This window comes from Hypomesus nipponensis, chromosome 19, assembly GCF_054491055.1.
Source record: "Hypomesus nipponensis isolate SF chromosome 19, ASM5449105v1, whole genome shotgun sequence".
In the NCBI taxonomy this organism is placed as follows: Eukaryota; Metazoa; Chordata; class Actinopteri; order Osmeriformes; family Osmeridae; genus Hypomesus; species Hypomesus nipponensis.
The window spans coordinates 4,849,436-4,865,414 of NC_140379.1; the positions used below are offsets into that span (position 1 = coordinate 4,849,436).

General features: G+C 50.4%; 1 protein-coding gene and 1 long non-coding RNA gene across 3 annotated transcripts in view; one reads left to right on the forward strand and one right to left on the reverse strand.

The window, feature by feature from the left end:
* Window positions 1–3,306: 3,306 nt before the first annotated feature.
* Window positions 3,307–15,979, reverse strand: part of igdcc4 (immunoglobulin superfamily, DCC subclass, member 4) — a 40,183-nt gene continuing 27,510 nt past the window's right edge. Inside the window, 18 exon segments of the mRNA XM_084682333.1 lie at window positions 3,307–3,431; window positions 3,433–3,866; window positions 4,039–4,167; window positions 4,306–4,549; window positions 4,931–5,033; window positions 5,136–5,270; window positions 5,727–5,897; window positions 7,158–7,285; window positions 7,397–7,538; window positions 7,541–7,582; window positions 8,312–8,410; window positions 8,578–8,805; window positions 9,402–9,575; window positions 9,850–9,987; window positions 10,179–10,343; window positions 10,680–11,090; window positions 11,766–11,918; window positions 12,536–12,670. Coding sequence (XP_084538459.1) covers window positions 3,356–3,431; window positions 3,433–3,866; window positions 4,039–4,167; window positions 4,306–4,549; window positions 4,931–5,033; window positions 5,136–5,270; window positions 5,727–5,897; window positions 7,158–7,285; window positions 7,397–7,538; window positions 7,541–7,582; window positions 8,312–8,410; window positions 8,578–8,805; window positions 9,402–9,575; window positions 9,850–9,987; window positions 10,179–10,343; window positions 10,680–11,090; window positions 11,766–11,918; window positions 12,536–12,670 — 3,107 coding nt within the window. The 3' untranslated portion in view covers window positions 3,307–3,355.
* On the forward strand, window positions 13,848–15,446 carry LOC146246646 (uncharacterized). Of its 2 annotated transcripts, none has more exons than XR_014732257.1 (3): window positions 13,848–14,087; window positions 14,462–14,676; window positions 14,875–15,446. It is a non-coding gene; the product is annotated as an uncharacterized LOC146246646 (long non-coding RNA). The 2 variants fall into 2 exon arrangements; XR_014732258.1 differs by having other exon boundaries at window positions 15,044–15,446.

Consider the following 15,979-nt stretch of genomic DNA (forward strand, 5'->3'; position numbering starts at 1 on the left):
TTCCTTTTGATTTGTTTCAACAGCAAAAAGGACATGATTTGCTGCCACAATCCTCAACAGTTTTATACAAAGACAGGGGACCTAGTAGAGAGAAACCAGTATTTATTCTCGATGACAAACTACAGCAGGAGCTCAAACCTGTAGGGCATACAACTCCAGGTATCTACCCCAGGCCCCTTGCTTGCTCTGCTTGGCACCAATTCTCCAGTGGTTCTCTACCTTCCTCCCCACCAGTCAACCTAGAGTTTATGCTTCCAGTCAAAAAAGAAACTCTCCCCCAAGTGATTTTTCTGGCTGAGGTAAAATCAATACAATCAGTCAATCATGTGTTTTCCTACAAGGTTGTCTGTCATGAAAATGATTCTTATAAACATAACTCTCCCCATCTATCATACAAAAATGTGCAGCTTTAAGAAGATTATTGTAATCAAATGAAGTAACTACTAAATGAGGTATTCTAGTTCAACCGTGTACAAGCAGAGACAATGCAGTAATTAAATAATGTGCATATCTGAGATTTGAGCAACCAGATACAATATGTACACCTGGCTTCAACACAAACCTTACAGCACATGTATGTTGTTACAAATTAGAAGTTTGTAAAAAAACAAAAAACAATTGAACTGCTTCAATGAGAACACATTGCTTATGCTGGAAGGCAGGTTTGAAGTTAATACTGAAATATTCACCTTATTGGGACTCCTACGACCACACAAACCCACACATGTAAAAGGTGCCCCTTGAGTTAGACTTTGAACCAGACTGAGACACTTGACATGTTGCTAGGCAGACACTGTGTGTAGAAATATGAAGAGAACACTGAACACCTGTCTACTGTTATTAAGATATAATAAATACTGTATGTATGTATATGCAAGGAAAACATACCTAGCTAAATGCACCTTTAGTCACTGTCAACAGTTTTACTCAGACTAACAAATAGTGGTTGTTATAAGGGCTTTACTGGCCACGGTTCCCTCTCATAACAATGTAACCAGCTGAATGCTCCTTTAAGGCAGCATACTGCAGCTACTCCTCAAGCAAGGCCAACATAAGGAGCGACCCTCACGCTTTCAGCTGACTCCCGTGACAGTGTACAAACAACAGTTTTCCTGAAGGAACTGGAGAAGCTTCTGTCTTCGGAGTAAAGGAAGCGTCCAATGCCAAAACAAGTCTGAAGGGAGAGAAAGACTATTTTGCAGCGTCTTCGTTGCAAGGGACCGGACGACTCACCCAGAAAGAGTTATATATATATATATATATATATGTATTTTAAGTATGGAACTGGAATGCTTTCGTGAGCATAGTACAACATTGTCTTCTGTCCAGACAGGGTGAATCACCCTACACACAGGCACTGCATTAAGACTGTTTCAAATGGCCCCATTTGCACCTGTCGTCTTTGACTAGCTAGATGATGACTCAGTCGTATAGAGGGGTATGAAGAGATATCTAACCCATCCGGCCCAGTCTACGTGCTATACAAACAGCTGCAGCTGGTCAGGTTGGAAACGTGCCCACTTCTCCCCCCAATAAGCTGTTTAGTCAGACAAAGGTCATTCAATGGAGATAATGTCCACTGTTCAAAATTGTCACATTTTAAGAGTTTGACTAAGATATTGAGTGAAATCTTAGACTCTTCTAGAAAACCCCTGTCTTTTGAGGGCAAATCCAGAGATGGTGTGGCTGTTGTGGAGGAAGGATATGTACATGGTTGACAGTGACAGAGCTGATGCTGGTGACAGACAGACAGGTGTCCACTGGGAGGGGGCTTGTCCACAAGGGGGCGTGTCCACATGGGGGGCACGGAGGGCGTGTCCACGGGGGGGGGCGTGTCCACATGGGAGGGGGGGGCACAGGGGGCGTGTCCACAGGGGGCGTGTCCACATGGGGGACGTGTCCACATGGGGGGGGCACAGTGGGCATGTCCACAGGGGGCGTGTCCCTTCCTACATCACCTGTGAGGCTGAGTGCTATGACATCATCACAAATGGCCATGGCAGCAACATACAGGATGATAGTTTACCCAAAATAGACTTCGTAGGCTGTCGCCTGTTCTGTAATACTGTTTCAGAAACCCCCGACATGTAACCAAAGATAAATGCTTATTTGAGGTATTTGATGACTCTGCGTCGCTCCTCTGCAAGTCCTCTTCGATGACCAAAGAATAAAAACATACAGAACGAGAGGCCAGGCTGACCCAGGTGATGTGGTGATGGGAATAGATCTGTGACGAGTCGTTCCGCACCGCATGTTTGTAGTTTCCTGTAGCTCGTATACATAATGCACAGAAAGTGTTGGGCAGTTACATCTGTGAGAATTGAAGGTCATCTATCAGAAAAGGAAATTTAAAAGGTGCTTTCAGCACTACACTCATAAAATCACATTGAAACACCGTCCTGTAAAAGAAATGAGGTAGAGTTGTTGCCAGGGAGGGACCCAGAAGAGGGACCCTTCCAGATGGTGAAGTCATCATGATGTCATCATGATGTCATCATGATGTCATCATGCCACATCTCTCCCAGTCCCCAGTTCCAGGTCATGTGACCTAGCTGAAAACATGTCCTGTGTGTTTCCTTCAGATTTCCTTCTACAATTACCATGGTTTGCGCATCCTTTTTTTCTCTTCATTCCGAAATAGTGTTTTCTGTCCGTACTGAATATAATAATCTATATAAATATACAGAGGTGAAAAACGCACCTAAAATATTAGGCACCTGAGACCCCCAAGCTCCAGTCAGGGAATGTATTCTGTGTGTGTGTGTGTGTGTGTGTCAGAACCCTGAGACAGCAGGAGGCTGGACAGAGAGACAGGCGGTCTGCACTCTCAGAGTGTGTAAATATAAGGCTTCTATCCTGGTGCCACGGCAGCATCCACCAGCACCACGCAGCCAGGAGGCGCTACAGGGAGGTGGACGAGGCCCACGGCTCCTCCGTCTACCTTCTTCAACTGAAGGACCTCGCAGCTCTCTGATTGGCTGGAACGGAGCTGTGTCTGTTTCCTTGTCTCCTCCCCGCTTCCCATATCTCAGTAGGCGTCTGTACCCATGGCCGTGGAGCAAGGCCCAGAGAAACGTACTGCTGCTATGCAATCCAATGCAAACCCATACATACAAGCACTAAAAACTAAATTATATGTGTATACAGTATATGTGTACTGTATACATACACATAGAAAACAATGGATTCAAAAAGATCTATAAAAACTGAGTCAGGAGGAACAAAATCTGATATTGAGGTGCATAAAAAGAAAGTATGGTGTCAAAGGTTGTATGAAGGTGTGTGTGTGTGTGTGGGGGGGGGGGGGTTAAGGGTGCGTGTGTGTGGGGGGAGGGGTTAGGGAACTGGGTTCCTCTCATGGGCACAAGTAGCTGTGCGCAGTTGAGGTCGAGTGGACCAGGCCGCTGCCGGGGAAGGGGGCGGGGGCCGGGGGAAGCCCCGGGGGGAGCTTTCGCAGTGGGGCAATGTCTGGAGTCCTGGTTCTCCAGGGTCTGCAGGGGCTTGGGGGAGTGGAATCCGTTGGTCAGCCCCACCCCCTGGCGTAGCGCTCCGTCTGCAGTTAGCTGGGCTGCCACACCCTCCTGCTGCCCTTTGTGATTGGCCAGGGGCTCCAGGGCAGGGCTCTCTGGGGAGGGGCCCAGCAGTAGTGTCTCTGGGGCGTCCTCAGGGGGGTGTAGGGAGGCCTGGCCGGGCAGGCTGACCGGAGAGTACGTCCCCTCGGAGATGGACGGCCCCTGGGTCTGCTGCGAATCCTCCTCTTCCTCCTCCTTCCCCTTCTCCGCGTCTGACAGCTCGGAGTGAACTATGACCTCGGCCTCCACCTGGTTCGTGCACAGAGACGAGCCCAGGCGATCCTTAGGGTCCACCTGGTAAACAACAACAACAACAACAACAAACGTTGTCAATGGTTTTTGGTCACTGCTGGTCTTGGTGGTGCATGGGGGAGTCCTGGGTGTACGAATGATATTAGGGGCTTTTACACAGAAGCAGGAAGGTTCCAGAACATGACCATAGGCATGATGGACTAGATGGAGACACCTTGCCGTTCTCTGTGGGACCCCGTTCCATGGTTCCGTTCAGGAGGCCGGGGGAGTCCTGCGTGATGGTGTCTCGGTACCGGGTGATCCGGTTGGCCCAGTTGCGGCTGACTGAGCCGTTCCACGCAGCCTGGGAAGGAAGCAGAGAAACAGTCAGGTCCCAAACAATGGATTCTGGGAGCCTCACTAAAGCTTGTATCCTTCACAAGGGGTCAATTGTAACTGCAGTCAAGTGCTGCTGCGCTGTGGGTCCTGCGGTCTGTCTCACCTTGAGCTCAGCCAAGTCCTCTCCAGCCCCGGCCCCTGCCCCGGCTCCGGCCTCAGTGTGAGCCATGAGGCTCTGCTCCTCAGGGGGCCCTGGGGGGGGCTGGCAGGGCTCCTGGTCGCTCGGGGCCATCAGGTTCTCCAGCTCATGGCAGTCGCTGCTCTCTGGAACACTGGAGGGCAGAGGTCGCCCCCCACGCCGGTACTGGGGGGTCAGGGCCGAGGAGTCCAGCCCCCCCGACACCTCCCTGGTCCCACAGGAGAGAGGAGAGCCAGGAGGGCTTACAAGTTGCATTGCAGTAAAGTATAATAAAGCATATAAAGCCCAAATACAAAAGTATGTGGCCTGTATGAATCCATGGGTGATACAGGCCACATACTTCCACAGTGGAGATCAAAGATATAACCGCATGTGGATTCTCACACAATAGTTCTCCCAAAAACGATGCAAAAAGATCCTCAAATGCTATGAAGATTCAGTCACTAGGCTGATCTGCCGTCCAAACACAATCAGCCTGTTATCTCCTACTCTCTCTTGCAACCAGCCAGGTTTATTCACATCAATGACAGGGTGACATATTGGCCTGCTGCATGGTACACACACACACACACACACACTTGACCTGTACCTGGTCTTGCCGTTGCGGAAGCTGAAACACATGTAGAGGAGGATGCAGAGGAGGCCCAGACACACTCCCACGATGATGCCCGTCACGGCGTGGAGGTCCAGCTCTGCGGACCACAACACACACACACACATATGACTGGAATGACCACGGGGTCTTACCCCGGGAGCAGATGTGCGCCCGGCGACACAACAATGAACACACTCACCGTATCTCTGGGGAGGAGTGTGCACATCTTTGACAGGGGAGTAAGGCCCCGCCCCCACCTTGGTGGCTGCGGCCATCTTGAAGAAGTAACGCGTACCACTGGACAGACCCTGTACCTCCACACTGGTGATGGTCCCTGACAGAGAGAGACAGAGACAGAGAGAGAGAGACAGAGAGAGAGAGAGAGAGAGAGAGAGAGAGAGACAGAGAGAGACAGAGAGAGACAGAGAGAGAGAGAGAGAGAGAGAGAGAGAGAGAGAGAGAGAGAGAGACAGACAGAGAAAGAGAGAGAGAGAGAGAGAGAGAGAGAGAGAGAGAGAGAGAGAGAGAGAGAGAGAGAGAGAGAGATAGAGTGAAAGAGTGAAAGAGTGAAAGAGTGAAAGAGAGAAAGAGAGACAGAGAGAGAGAGAGAGAGAGAAAGAGAGAGAAAGAGAGAGAGAGCGAAATAAACACAGGGAGATAAAAAAGCGAACGTTTAAGACAGAAGGATGAAGACGTGAATGTACTCATCCCTTCCATCCAGTACCCTTGACATCAGCCACAGATTACCAGACAGACAGACAGACAGACAGACAGACAGACAGACACCCACCCTCCTGGGAGAGGTTGGTCCACAGATGCTCCAGCAGGCTCAGGTTGCCACTGTACAGAATCTTGTAGCTGGTGATGACACCGTTAGACTCCACTGGGGGGCGCCAGCTCACCAGCACAGAGGAGGAGTCCAGGGCGCTGAGCTGGAGTTCTGCAGGGGGCGTGTAGGGTCCTGGAGGACGGGAAGAGAGGAGGGGGGAGGGCAGCCATTAAACCCCAGAAATGAGGCATCACAGCTGGGATGCACACACAGGCCTTAAAGGGGACCAGATGTGCCATCCGTCTAGAACAGGGGTGGGCAATTCCGGTCCTCAGGGGCCACAGTCCTGTACGTTTGATTTGCACCTGCACCTGATTCAAATGAATGGTCTTTACCTCGCTTTCGCAAAGCTTGATAACAACCCGTTCATTTGAAACATTTGTGTTGGAGCAGGGAAACATCTAAAACATGCAGGACAGTGGCCCCTGAGGACCGTAATTGCCCACCCCTGGTCTAGAGTATCCCACTTAAACCACCTTGTCCTGGGCAAGAGAAGCGGCCACGGTGGATGATGTGGGTAGGGCTGGGGTCGTAGGTGACAGGGTGGAACGGTGGGTGTCGGAGTAGATGGTATAGTGGTTTAAAGGCTTGGCTGTGGCCCTGACAATGAATGAACCTAACACCCTCCCCTCCCCCGCTTGGCGGGCCTGATTGACGTGGGCATGAAGACCTCTTGGACAACACAAGGGGCTCTCGTCCCTCTGGATGTTTAATTATAGCCTGTTATCTGGGCTTTAAACCAGTCTGTTTGCCCATCCGTGCCCTGTCCGCCCTTGCTCAATGAAACCGCACAGACACACACACACACACACAGATTTCACTGTGCACATGTAAATACCGCTGCCCTCCTCTCCCTTCCTCACACACACACGCACACACACGCACACACTCGCACACACACATGCAACAACACAAAGACTTGATGACACATAACCAGGCCCAAATGTAATATGCAGATTTTTTTCACATTTTCTGCGGTTATTCAGATTGAAAATCTGCGGAAATCTGCTAGCCTTCCTGTTCTTATGTCGGAGTGACCGAAGATGTTCCACAACAGTTTGATGGCAAATATGGTCGATTGAATGTTGACAGACTTTGCAAAAAAGTATTGATCCATCCTCATAAAGATCAGCTGAAAACTCCCTGGCCCTGTCTCTTGCTGTCATTTGGGTCGACAAATGTTTCCTTTTCAAGTCTTAGCATTTTTGTTTAAATAATAAGAGACGTAATATGAGTTGAAAAGTGTATTTACATTTTGCCTCAGACCAATGCGTTCTACTTGAAAATCCGCAGGGTTTTTGTCAGGATTCTGCGCCCGCGTATTCTTGTTTGGGCCTGCACATAACATACCATAACAGACTATCGTCAAACACCTGGGAGCTCCTGACTTACTGTCCGGCAGCGTGGACTCCTCTACGGTGACGCTGAACGGCCCCACCCCTTCCACCCCGTTGGACTGCACCGCCAGCTCGTAGCGCGTGAAGGGCTTGAGCGCCCCCAGCAGGATGTCCTGGGCAGAGCTATGACACGAGGCCACACACAGAAAAAAGGGAGAACGGAAAGTCACAAAGGGGTGCGTTTGATTTGCATCTCGGCGACAGGACTGGGTGCGGTCCGGGGCGGAGTCTGACCTGGTGTAGTAGGACACCAGCGAGGCGTTCCGGAGGCCCGCGGGGCTGCAGCGCACCGTGTAGTTGATGATGCGCACGTTGTTGAAGCGCGTCTTCTCCCAGCGGAGCCAGATGGACGTGGAGCTGTTGGCGGTGGCTTTGATGTTGCTGGGGGCAGGGGAGGCAGCAGGTTCTCTCTAGGGGGTCCTACACAACACACAACACACACACACAGTAGAGCGTCAGCAGAGAGGGCACATATACAAGTGTGGCCCTACAACCACACACCTACACACACACCTACACACACCTACACAGTAGTTAGTCAGCCAATGGAGCACATATACAAGTGTACAACCTCAAACTCACTACAAACTCACACACTTACACGCGTACAGTCACACACACACACACACCTACACGCGTATAGACACACACACACACACACACACCTACATGCGTATAGACACACACACACACACACACCTACATGCGTATAGACACACACCTACATGCGTATAGACACACACACCTACATGCGTATAGACACACACACACACACCTACATGCGTATAGACACACACACCTACACGCGTATAGACACACACACACACACACCTACATGCGTATAGACACACACACACACACCTACATGCGTATAGACACACACACCTACACGCGTATAGACACACACACACACACACCTACATGCGTATAGACACACACACACACACCTACATGCGTATAGACACACACACCTACACGCGTATAGACACACACACACACACACCTACATGCGTATAGACACACACACACACACCTACATGCGTATAGACACACACACCTACACGCGTATAGACACACACACACACACACACACCTACACACGTACAGACACACACACCTCCACACAGGGGAGGTTAACTGATTTCTCACCCCTTGGAGCTTTCTCAGTCCGGCCCTTCCAGACAGCAGGGTAGCCATCAGTCTGCTTGTTGTAGGCCCACACCTTCACCTCATACTGCCGGTCAGGCACTGGAGAACACACACACACACACACACACACACACACTCAGACATACTTCTCATAGTGTGCACTGTTTATATGACTCTCACAAAATAACAAGTGTGTGAAGTATGTGCGTGTGATGTACGTGTGTGTGTGAAGTATGTGTGTGTGTGTGCCTCAGGGAAAACCTCACCCAGGCCGGTGACATCATGGTACTTCATTCTCTTGCGGAGCTTAATGGTGTGAGACTCCATCCTCCTCTCCCTCTCAGGACTCTCCTCATTGGCCAGCTCCTCAGTGTCCACCTCCTTACAGAAGAGCTTGTAGCCGGAAATCTGCGTGTGATTGGGTGGGGGCTGCCATGTGACCTGGAGGGTGTTCATTTTGGCCTTGACTTTTAGCTCCGTCGGAGCAAATATAACTGGAAAAAGAAAAAAAGAAAAGTCTGAAAAGGTTTGCAACTTGAGAGCATGATTACTGCTATTAAGAGAGGCCTTCTCAACATGTACCCTAATCCCCTCCAATTAATAATACATTGCTAATTGAAACAAGGAATGCTAATTAGAACAGTATACAAAGGGAATTGGGTAAGCTCAATGTTCGTGTCTTAGACCTCAGTGGATGCTCTCTCTCCCTCAGCTTCACAGCTATTGGTTCAGGGGAGTCACATGGGGAGGAGTGGAATGAAATGTGGAAGGGGGAACACTGAATCAACGTGGTACTGAAGATCCTTTCAGGTCTACCTTCGATCACAACGCCCTCCTCTACCTCTCTGTCTGACGTGTTTATGGCAAAGGCCCGAAAGTGAGTTGGCGAGGATTGTGTGTTGTGTGTGTGTGTGAGAATGAGTGAGAGAGGGTGTGTGCGTGTGTGTGAGTGTGAATGAGAGAGAGGCTGTGAAAAAGACAGAGAAAGAAAGAGAGGGGAAAGAGAAACTGCTCCTTTGTTCAGAGCTGTTTGGGGAGCAGTCCCTCCAGGGGAGAGACTCTCCCGTGGAGCCCCCCTGGTGATTCCTACCCATGCTGTGGTTGAAGTGTGCCGGGGTGTGGTGCCGCGTCCACTCAGAGGGCACGCCGAAGCCCGCCCCGGTGCCCGCCGCCATCCTCAGACGGTAGGCCTGGTTGGGCTGCAGCTCCCTCAGGGTGAACTGGGTCTCGTTCCCCGGAACCTCCACGGAGAACACACGATCTGCTGAGGAAGAGCACGCCGCCCACCATACACCACACACAAGGCGCCTTTTGTCACTCAAGGCCGTGCTTGCCGCATGGCAGTCCCAATTGTGTTGTAGAGAATTGGATAAAAGCTTGTGAGGATTCAATGAGAGGCGTCCAGACGAAGCCAGCAGGAAATACTGTACACCGACACACACCAACGCTCTTTCTCTCCCTCTTTCGTCCTCTCTCTCACACACACACACACACAAACACACACACACACACACACAGGGAGCCAGCAGTGAGCTCACCTTGTTCCAGCGTGCAGTAGTCGATGCGGTAGCGGGTGACGTCCCCGCGGCTGTGCTGGGAGGACAGGGGCAGCCACATCACTCTGATGTCTGAGGCGGAGGTGCTGAGGAGAGACAGCTGGGGGGGGGCGCTGGGCACTGGGGGGGGGGGGGCAGAGAAGGATGAGGACCACTCTGAAAGCAAAGCCCCCCCCCACTCTCTAACACAAGGTCGCTTTATGGGCGTTTACTCCCTCAAACACGACCCCCCCCCCCCCCCCCCACCCCCCCGTGGACGAGGCTCGACAAAAACCTTCAGCCACGTTCCTTTTGTGGCCCTTCTGACTCACCGTCCTCCAGCATCTCCACGGTGACAGGCAGCGAGGGCTGGCTGGCGCCTTGCAGGGAGTAAGCCACCACGTAGAAGGTGTAGGCTGTGTGGGGCTGCAGCTCCTTCACCTGCAGCTCCATGGTGTCGTTGTTCAAGGCAAACTGGTCCTCCACATTATCTGTGCCTGGGGACAGAGAGAGAAGAGACGAAGAGGCTGGGGTTCAGCGCCTGCTTTCACCGCTGGGTTTACAGCTTGTCCTGTCTGCCTCGCCGAACACACTCATACCCAGTAGTCCTGTCATGAGATGATGATATAACTGTCCTGCATACTGACTGCACAGTGAGGTTTGTGTGCCATCCACAGTATGTACACATACATACATACATACATACATACATACATACATACATACATACATACGAACCCAGAATTCCTGTAATGAGATTGTGATATAACGGTCCAGCATACTGTACAGGAGGTTTGAGTGCCATCACAGTGTGTGAACACACACACACACACCTGCGGCTCGCTGGTAGTGGACTGAGTAGCCGATGATCTGGTCGCTGTTGTGCTCCGGCTTCTCCCATGCCAGCAGGGCGCTGGTGCTGGAGTGGGGCCGGGCCGACAGGTGTCGGGGAGGGCTGGGCAGCCCCTCCCTCACGATGACGGACAGCTTGGCTGTGGCGCAGGCAGTGCCCAGGCTGTTGTCGGCGATGCACTGGTAGTAGCCGGCGTCGTTCAGGCCCACCTGGTTGATGATGAGCACCCCGGGGCTCTGGGTCTTGACCCGGCCGTTGGACAGGACGGGCTGGCCGTTCTTCAGCCAGCGCAGGACCGGGGCCGGTTCCCCGGAGCTGTTGCACACGAACCTGGCCGTGTTCCCCCTGGAGAGGGACACCGTCTCTGGGGCCTGGAGGATAGTCGGAGGGGCTGCGGGAGGAGGAAGCGGAGGGAGGGAGGAGGGGGGAGTAGGGGAGGAAGAGGAGTTTCAGAACTGGGGGAACTGTGGCGTCGGCTGAGACAGGTATCGCTTTACATAAATCCCACCATCTCCCCCCTCTAATAAAGGACAACTTTATTATTCATTCCAAGTCTGAATATATAAAATACATGTGGTGAAGCCACTCCTCAACCACCCACCTTACCCCCAAACCCCCAAACCCTTACCCACCTACCCTAGAACAAAACAACTTTAACAAGTGTCTAAAAAAGACCCTAAAACGGACAGACAGACAGGCAGACAGACAGACAGAGACAGGTGAGACAGACAGACAGACAGACAGGCAGACAGACAGACAGACAGACAGACAGACAGGCAGGCAGGCAGGCAGGCAGGCAGGCAGGCAGGCAGGCAGGCAGGCAGGCAAGCCAGCCAGCCAGCCAGCCAGCCAGCCAGCCAGACACCACAGACAGACATAAAGACAGGTGAGACAGCCAGCCAGACAGACAGGCAGATAGACAGGCAGACAGACAGATAGACAGACAGGTGAGACAGACAGGCAGACAGGCAGACAGACAGACAGATAGACAGACAGACAGGTGAGACAGACAGGCAGACAGACAGACAGATAGATAGACAGGCAGACCATGTGACCGCGCCCTCACCAGGCACACGCAGCTCAGCGGCGGCGATGACAAACTCGCGCGTCTTGGGCTTGTTGGCACGACACACGTACACCCCTGCGTGGTGACGCCGCGTGTCGCGGATCACCAGGTTGGTCTCCAGGACAACCACGTCCGTGGCGATGGGCTGTCCGTCTGAAGATGGGGAACAAAGGAGGAGAGATGAGACGCTGACGGATCAAGGCCTCACAGGCCTGACGGTCGTCTGGGCAACATCAGAGACGACACCAGAGGCGTCGTCTGATAAAGTCTCGCTTGTTTTCCGGCCTCGGGAATCCCACGTGTTATACGAGATGTTGTCCTGCAATAACCACCCACTTACCCACCAGCAGGGGGCGCTTTCAGACCTTAGAATACTGACGGGTGATTTATTTTGGCTACATTTATCTAGTCAATAGCCGGAGTCTGGAGAGGAGAAGCTGCCAAGTGTGACAGCAGGACAAGGGGACTTCCAACAGCGTCTCATGGCGTCATTCTCACTACTACTACTTTGTTTACAAGGAAGCGTGAAAGCCTGGGAGGCACTAGTTGATTAAAAGTGTCAGTCAGAACAAGAATCCACCAGTTAGCCTGTAAACGTCTGAACAGAACATAGACTTTATAAACGACTACTGGAGATACATGAATTTAAATCGTAACACAAGTAAGTGGATGTTTAGACTAGACGATGCCACGCACGCCTAGCTCCGATTGAGCAGACGCCTGATGCTGAGTGTGACTGGCTGGTGGCTTCAGATGTGGCTTCCTCTCACCCTGCCTGCTCCAGGACACGAGAGGTTTGGGTTGACCCTGGGCCATGCACTCCATGACGGCCGGACGACCCAGCACCACAGTGGCGTTCTGGGGCGGCGCCACTATTGACACCTGGTTCAAGCCAGGGGCAGGACCTGGGAGAGGAAACATGAACAAGAACACTTAAGAGGTCAACATCTGTGAGTGAGTGTGAGTGTGTGAGAGAGAGAGAGAGAGAGAGAGAGAGAGAGAGAGAGAGAGAGAGAGAGAGAGAGAGAGAGCATTGGACAGCGGGAGGGATGAAGATGCGAGAGAAGGATCCTGATGGAGAGGTATGAGAGGCCATCTAGGACGAATCTCCTGAAAAACTTGCTCCTCCACATGCACTCATCACCTGTGCTACCCCATGAAACACTCATACACATGCACTCATCAGTTATTCTTTAGCACTGTTATACTGATCATGCCAATACATCTAGAATTAACACATTCAAATGAGTCATTTTCATTAGTAATTTATTAATTTAGAAGAGAGCGAGGTGGGGGAGAGAGACAGAAGGGGGAGAGAGAGAAGAAGGGAGGGGAGAGAGAGAGAGAGAGAGAGAAAGAAGAGGGGAGAGAAAGAGAAGAAGGGAGGAGAGAGAGAAGGGGGAGAGAGAGAAGGGAGGGGAATTTGGGACGATTGACGACACAAAGTTAATATCAAAGTTGAGAGTAGTCTAGGCCTATGGAGTTGTATGACCCACAGCACGTAGCCTATTTTATAAAGACTGTATAAAGGGTATATGCCAAATGGGTGTTACGATGAGGGGGGGGGGGGGGGTCCTTGCAAAATGTTCTCCCCTGTAAGTGGTCCCTGGTCCCAAAAAGTTTGATAATACTTTTGGCGACACCAAAAGGGTTACATTTTAAATTCCTTTGAGTTTGATAAAACTTGGGATAAAGCAACAGTTATTCATAAAATTTGTGACGCGTTCAAAAACCAAAGGACGACTTCCAGATGGTGTGAGGCAATTGCTGCACATGAGGATATTTCATTGCTGGTGCAGCCATTGCTGTCAGCTTGATCCATGGAGGCCCGTCCCCTCGTTTCCTGTCCAAAACTCTGTTGACATCTGAGGTTGAAGGACCAGAAAGGATCAAACCTGTCATTGATGATATCACAGATGTGGATCTGCGTGAAAAGCTGACACAGGTTTATTGGGGAAAAATATTCCTTAATTACAATTTTATATTTGTCACCTGTATATTGACTCTTTTTCAAAATGTGAAAAAACACATCATGAGTAGATAACAAGGACGACAAAGCTTGTTTTTCCGAGTGTTGGTACATTTAAGACATGACTACAACTCAACTCTAACTTTTTGGAGGACTTGTTAATGTACCAACACCCCACAGATCTCTGAGGCCAGAAGTCTGGAGGAGCTGGAGCAGCCCGTTGAGCCAATGACAGACTACCTGGCCGATGCTGGCTGCTTGAGGAATCTGACCACATTGACTGAAAAGTATCAGCAGCTAGAGGACATTCTACTGTTTCAAGTAGTTCACCGTGTGCGGGGACCCTTTGAAAGGTACATTTTCTGAGTGTACTATTGTGTGTATTAATGATCAATGTCTGAGTTTGGCCTTGCTCAAACTCTGCCAGTAGTTAGGCCGTCGGCAAGTGGCTGACAAATCAATAGATGTAGCAGCTGTCTACTCCAACACTGGTTCTCAGCCCTGGTCCTCAGGACCCCACGTCCTGCATGGTCCTATACATATGATTTTCATGAATCAGGCTTCAGTATGGGAATGTCTACACATGCTTACACTTTGTACTGTACAACTGACTGAACATTTGAAGGACGGTATAATTGTGTACTTCCGGATGAATTTATGGATTCCATATTGTCTCATATGTAGTATCATAATAAAGGCTTGTTTCTTTTTCCCCAAAAATATTTAGATTCAGAGATGGATTAAAAACACTTGGTGTCCTTCAGAAGATCAAGCTTCATCCGGAAGCTTTTCGCTCCGTCCTCTGTTACAGTCCAAGTAACCCCACAGCGGACACCATGGATGAGCTGTGTCTAATACAGTGGTCAGAGACAGGGAGCAACAACAGAGCAGATGAGAACAAAGTTGTTGCCTTCTGGAGGGACTTCCTACAAGATGTGGAAGGTGGGCATAATATGTTTTCAGTGACACTGGATGTGGTGGACATGGCATGAGGACTGTATTGATTACATTTAACTTAATTTATCATGTAATCATAGTGTGTTCATGTTTGAGTATTAATTATTGTACTGCTTTAAGCCAGTCAGTTATTGGACTAGTGATCATTGATGTTTTGTGATGCTGTTTTGTTGATGATTACAGAGAAGGCGGGGGCAACAACACAGCAGGACTTGCTAGCATTTGCAACAGGGTCAGATGCAGTGCCTCCAATTGTTTTTTCTCCTCAGCCCTCTTTGGAATTCCTGCACAGTGGAGGAAAGTATCCACTAGCCAACACGTGTGTTAACTGCTTGCGCTTTCCAATCTATAGGCACTATGAAGCTTTCAAGGAAGCCATGGACTTTGCCATTCACAACACACGGGGTTTCGGAATGGCCTAAATCAAGGACAGGATTTTCTTGGAATATGTATCAAAAGGAGTACATAATCAAACTGGCATCATGTAGCTTTACTGCATTCAAGGCAAAATAATTGTTAGCAAGATGCCCTAATACTGATTTTAAAACTGTTGTTGAGTTAACTTGTCAAAATGTTCATTTTTTGTATTTTTATCTTTCTATGTTTATCTCCTGGCAAGTTAAGGATTTAAAGCACTTTAAAAGTGATACTGTAAAACTGTTGTTCAGTTAACTTGTCAAAATGGTAACGTTTGTATTTTATATCTTTCCATGTTCTCCAGACAAGTTAATGATCTAAAGCAATACTGTAAAACGTTAATACTCTAAAAGCCATGTCATGTCATGTGTCATGTCATGTGCCATGTCATGTCATCATCTGCCGCTTGTCCGGGGGTCGGGTCGCGGGGGCAACAACCTAAGCAGTGAGGCCCAGACTTCCCTCTCCCCGGCCACTTCCACCAGCTCTTCCTGGGGGACCCCGAGGTGTTCCCAGGCCAGCCGAGAGACATAGTCCCTCCAGCGTGTCCTGGGTCTTCCCCGGGACCTCTTCCCAGTGGGACGTGCCCAGAACACCTCACCAGGGAGGCGTCCAGGAGGCATCCTGATCAGATACCCGAGCCACTTCAGCTGGCTCCTCTCGACGCGGAGGAGCAGCGGTTCTACTCTGAGTCCTATCTTCGAGCTTCTCACCCTATCTCTAAGGGAGAGCCCAGCTCATTTCGGCCGCTTGTATTCGCGATCTCGTTCTTTCGGTCACTACCCATAGTTCGTGACCATAGGTGAGGGTAGGAACGTAGATTGACTGGTAAATAGAGAGCTTCGCCTTTCAACTCAGCTCCTTCTTCACC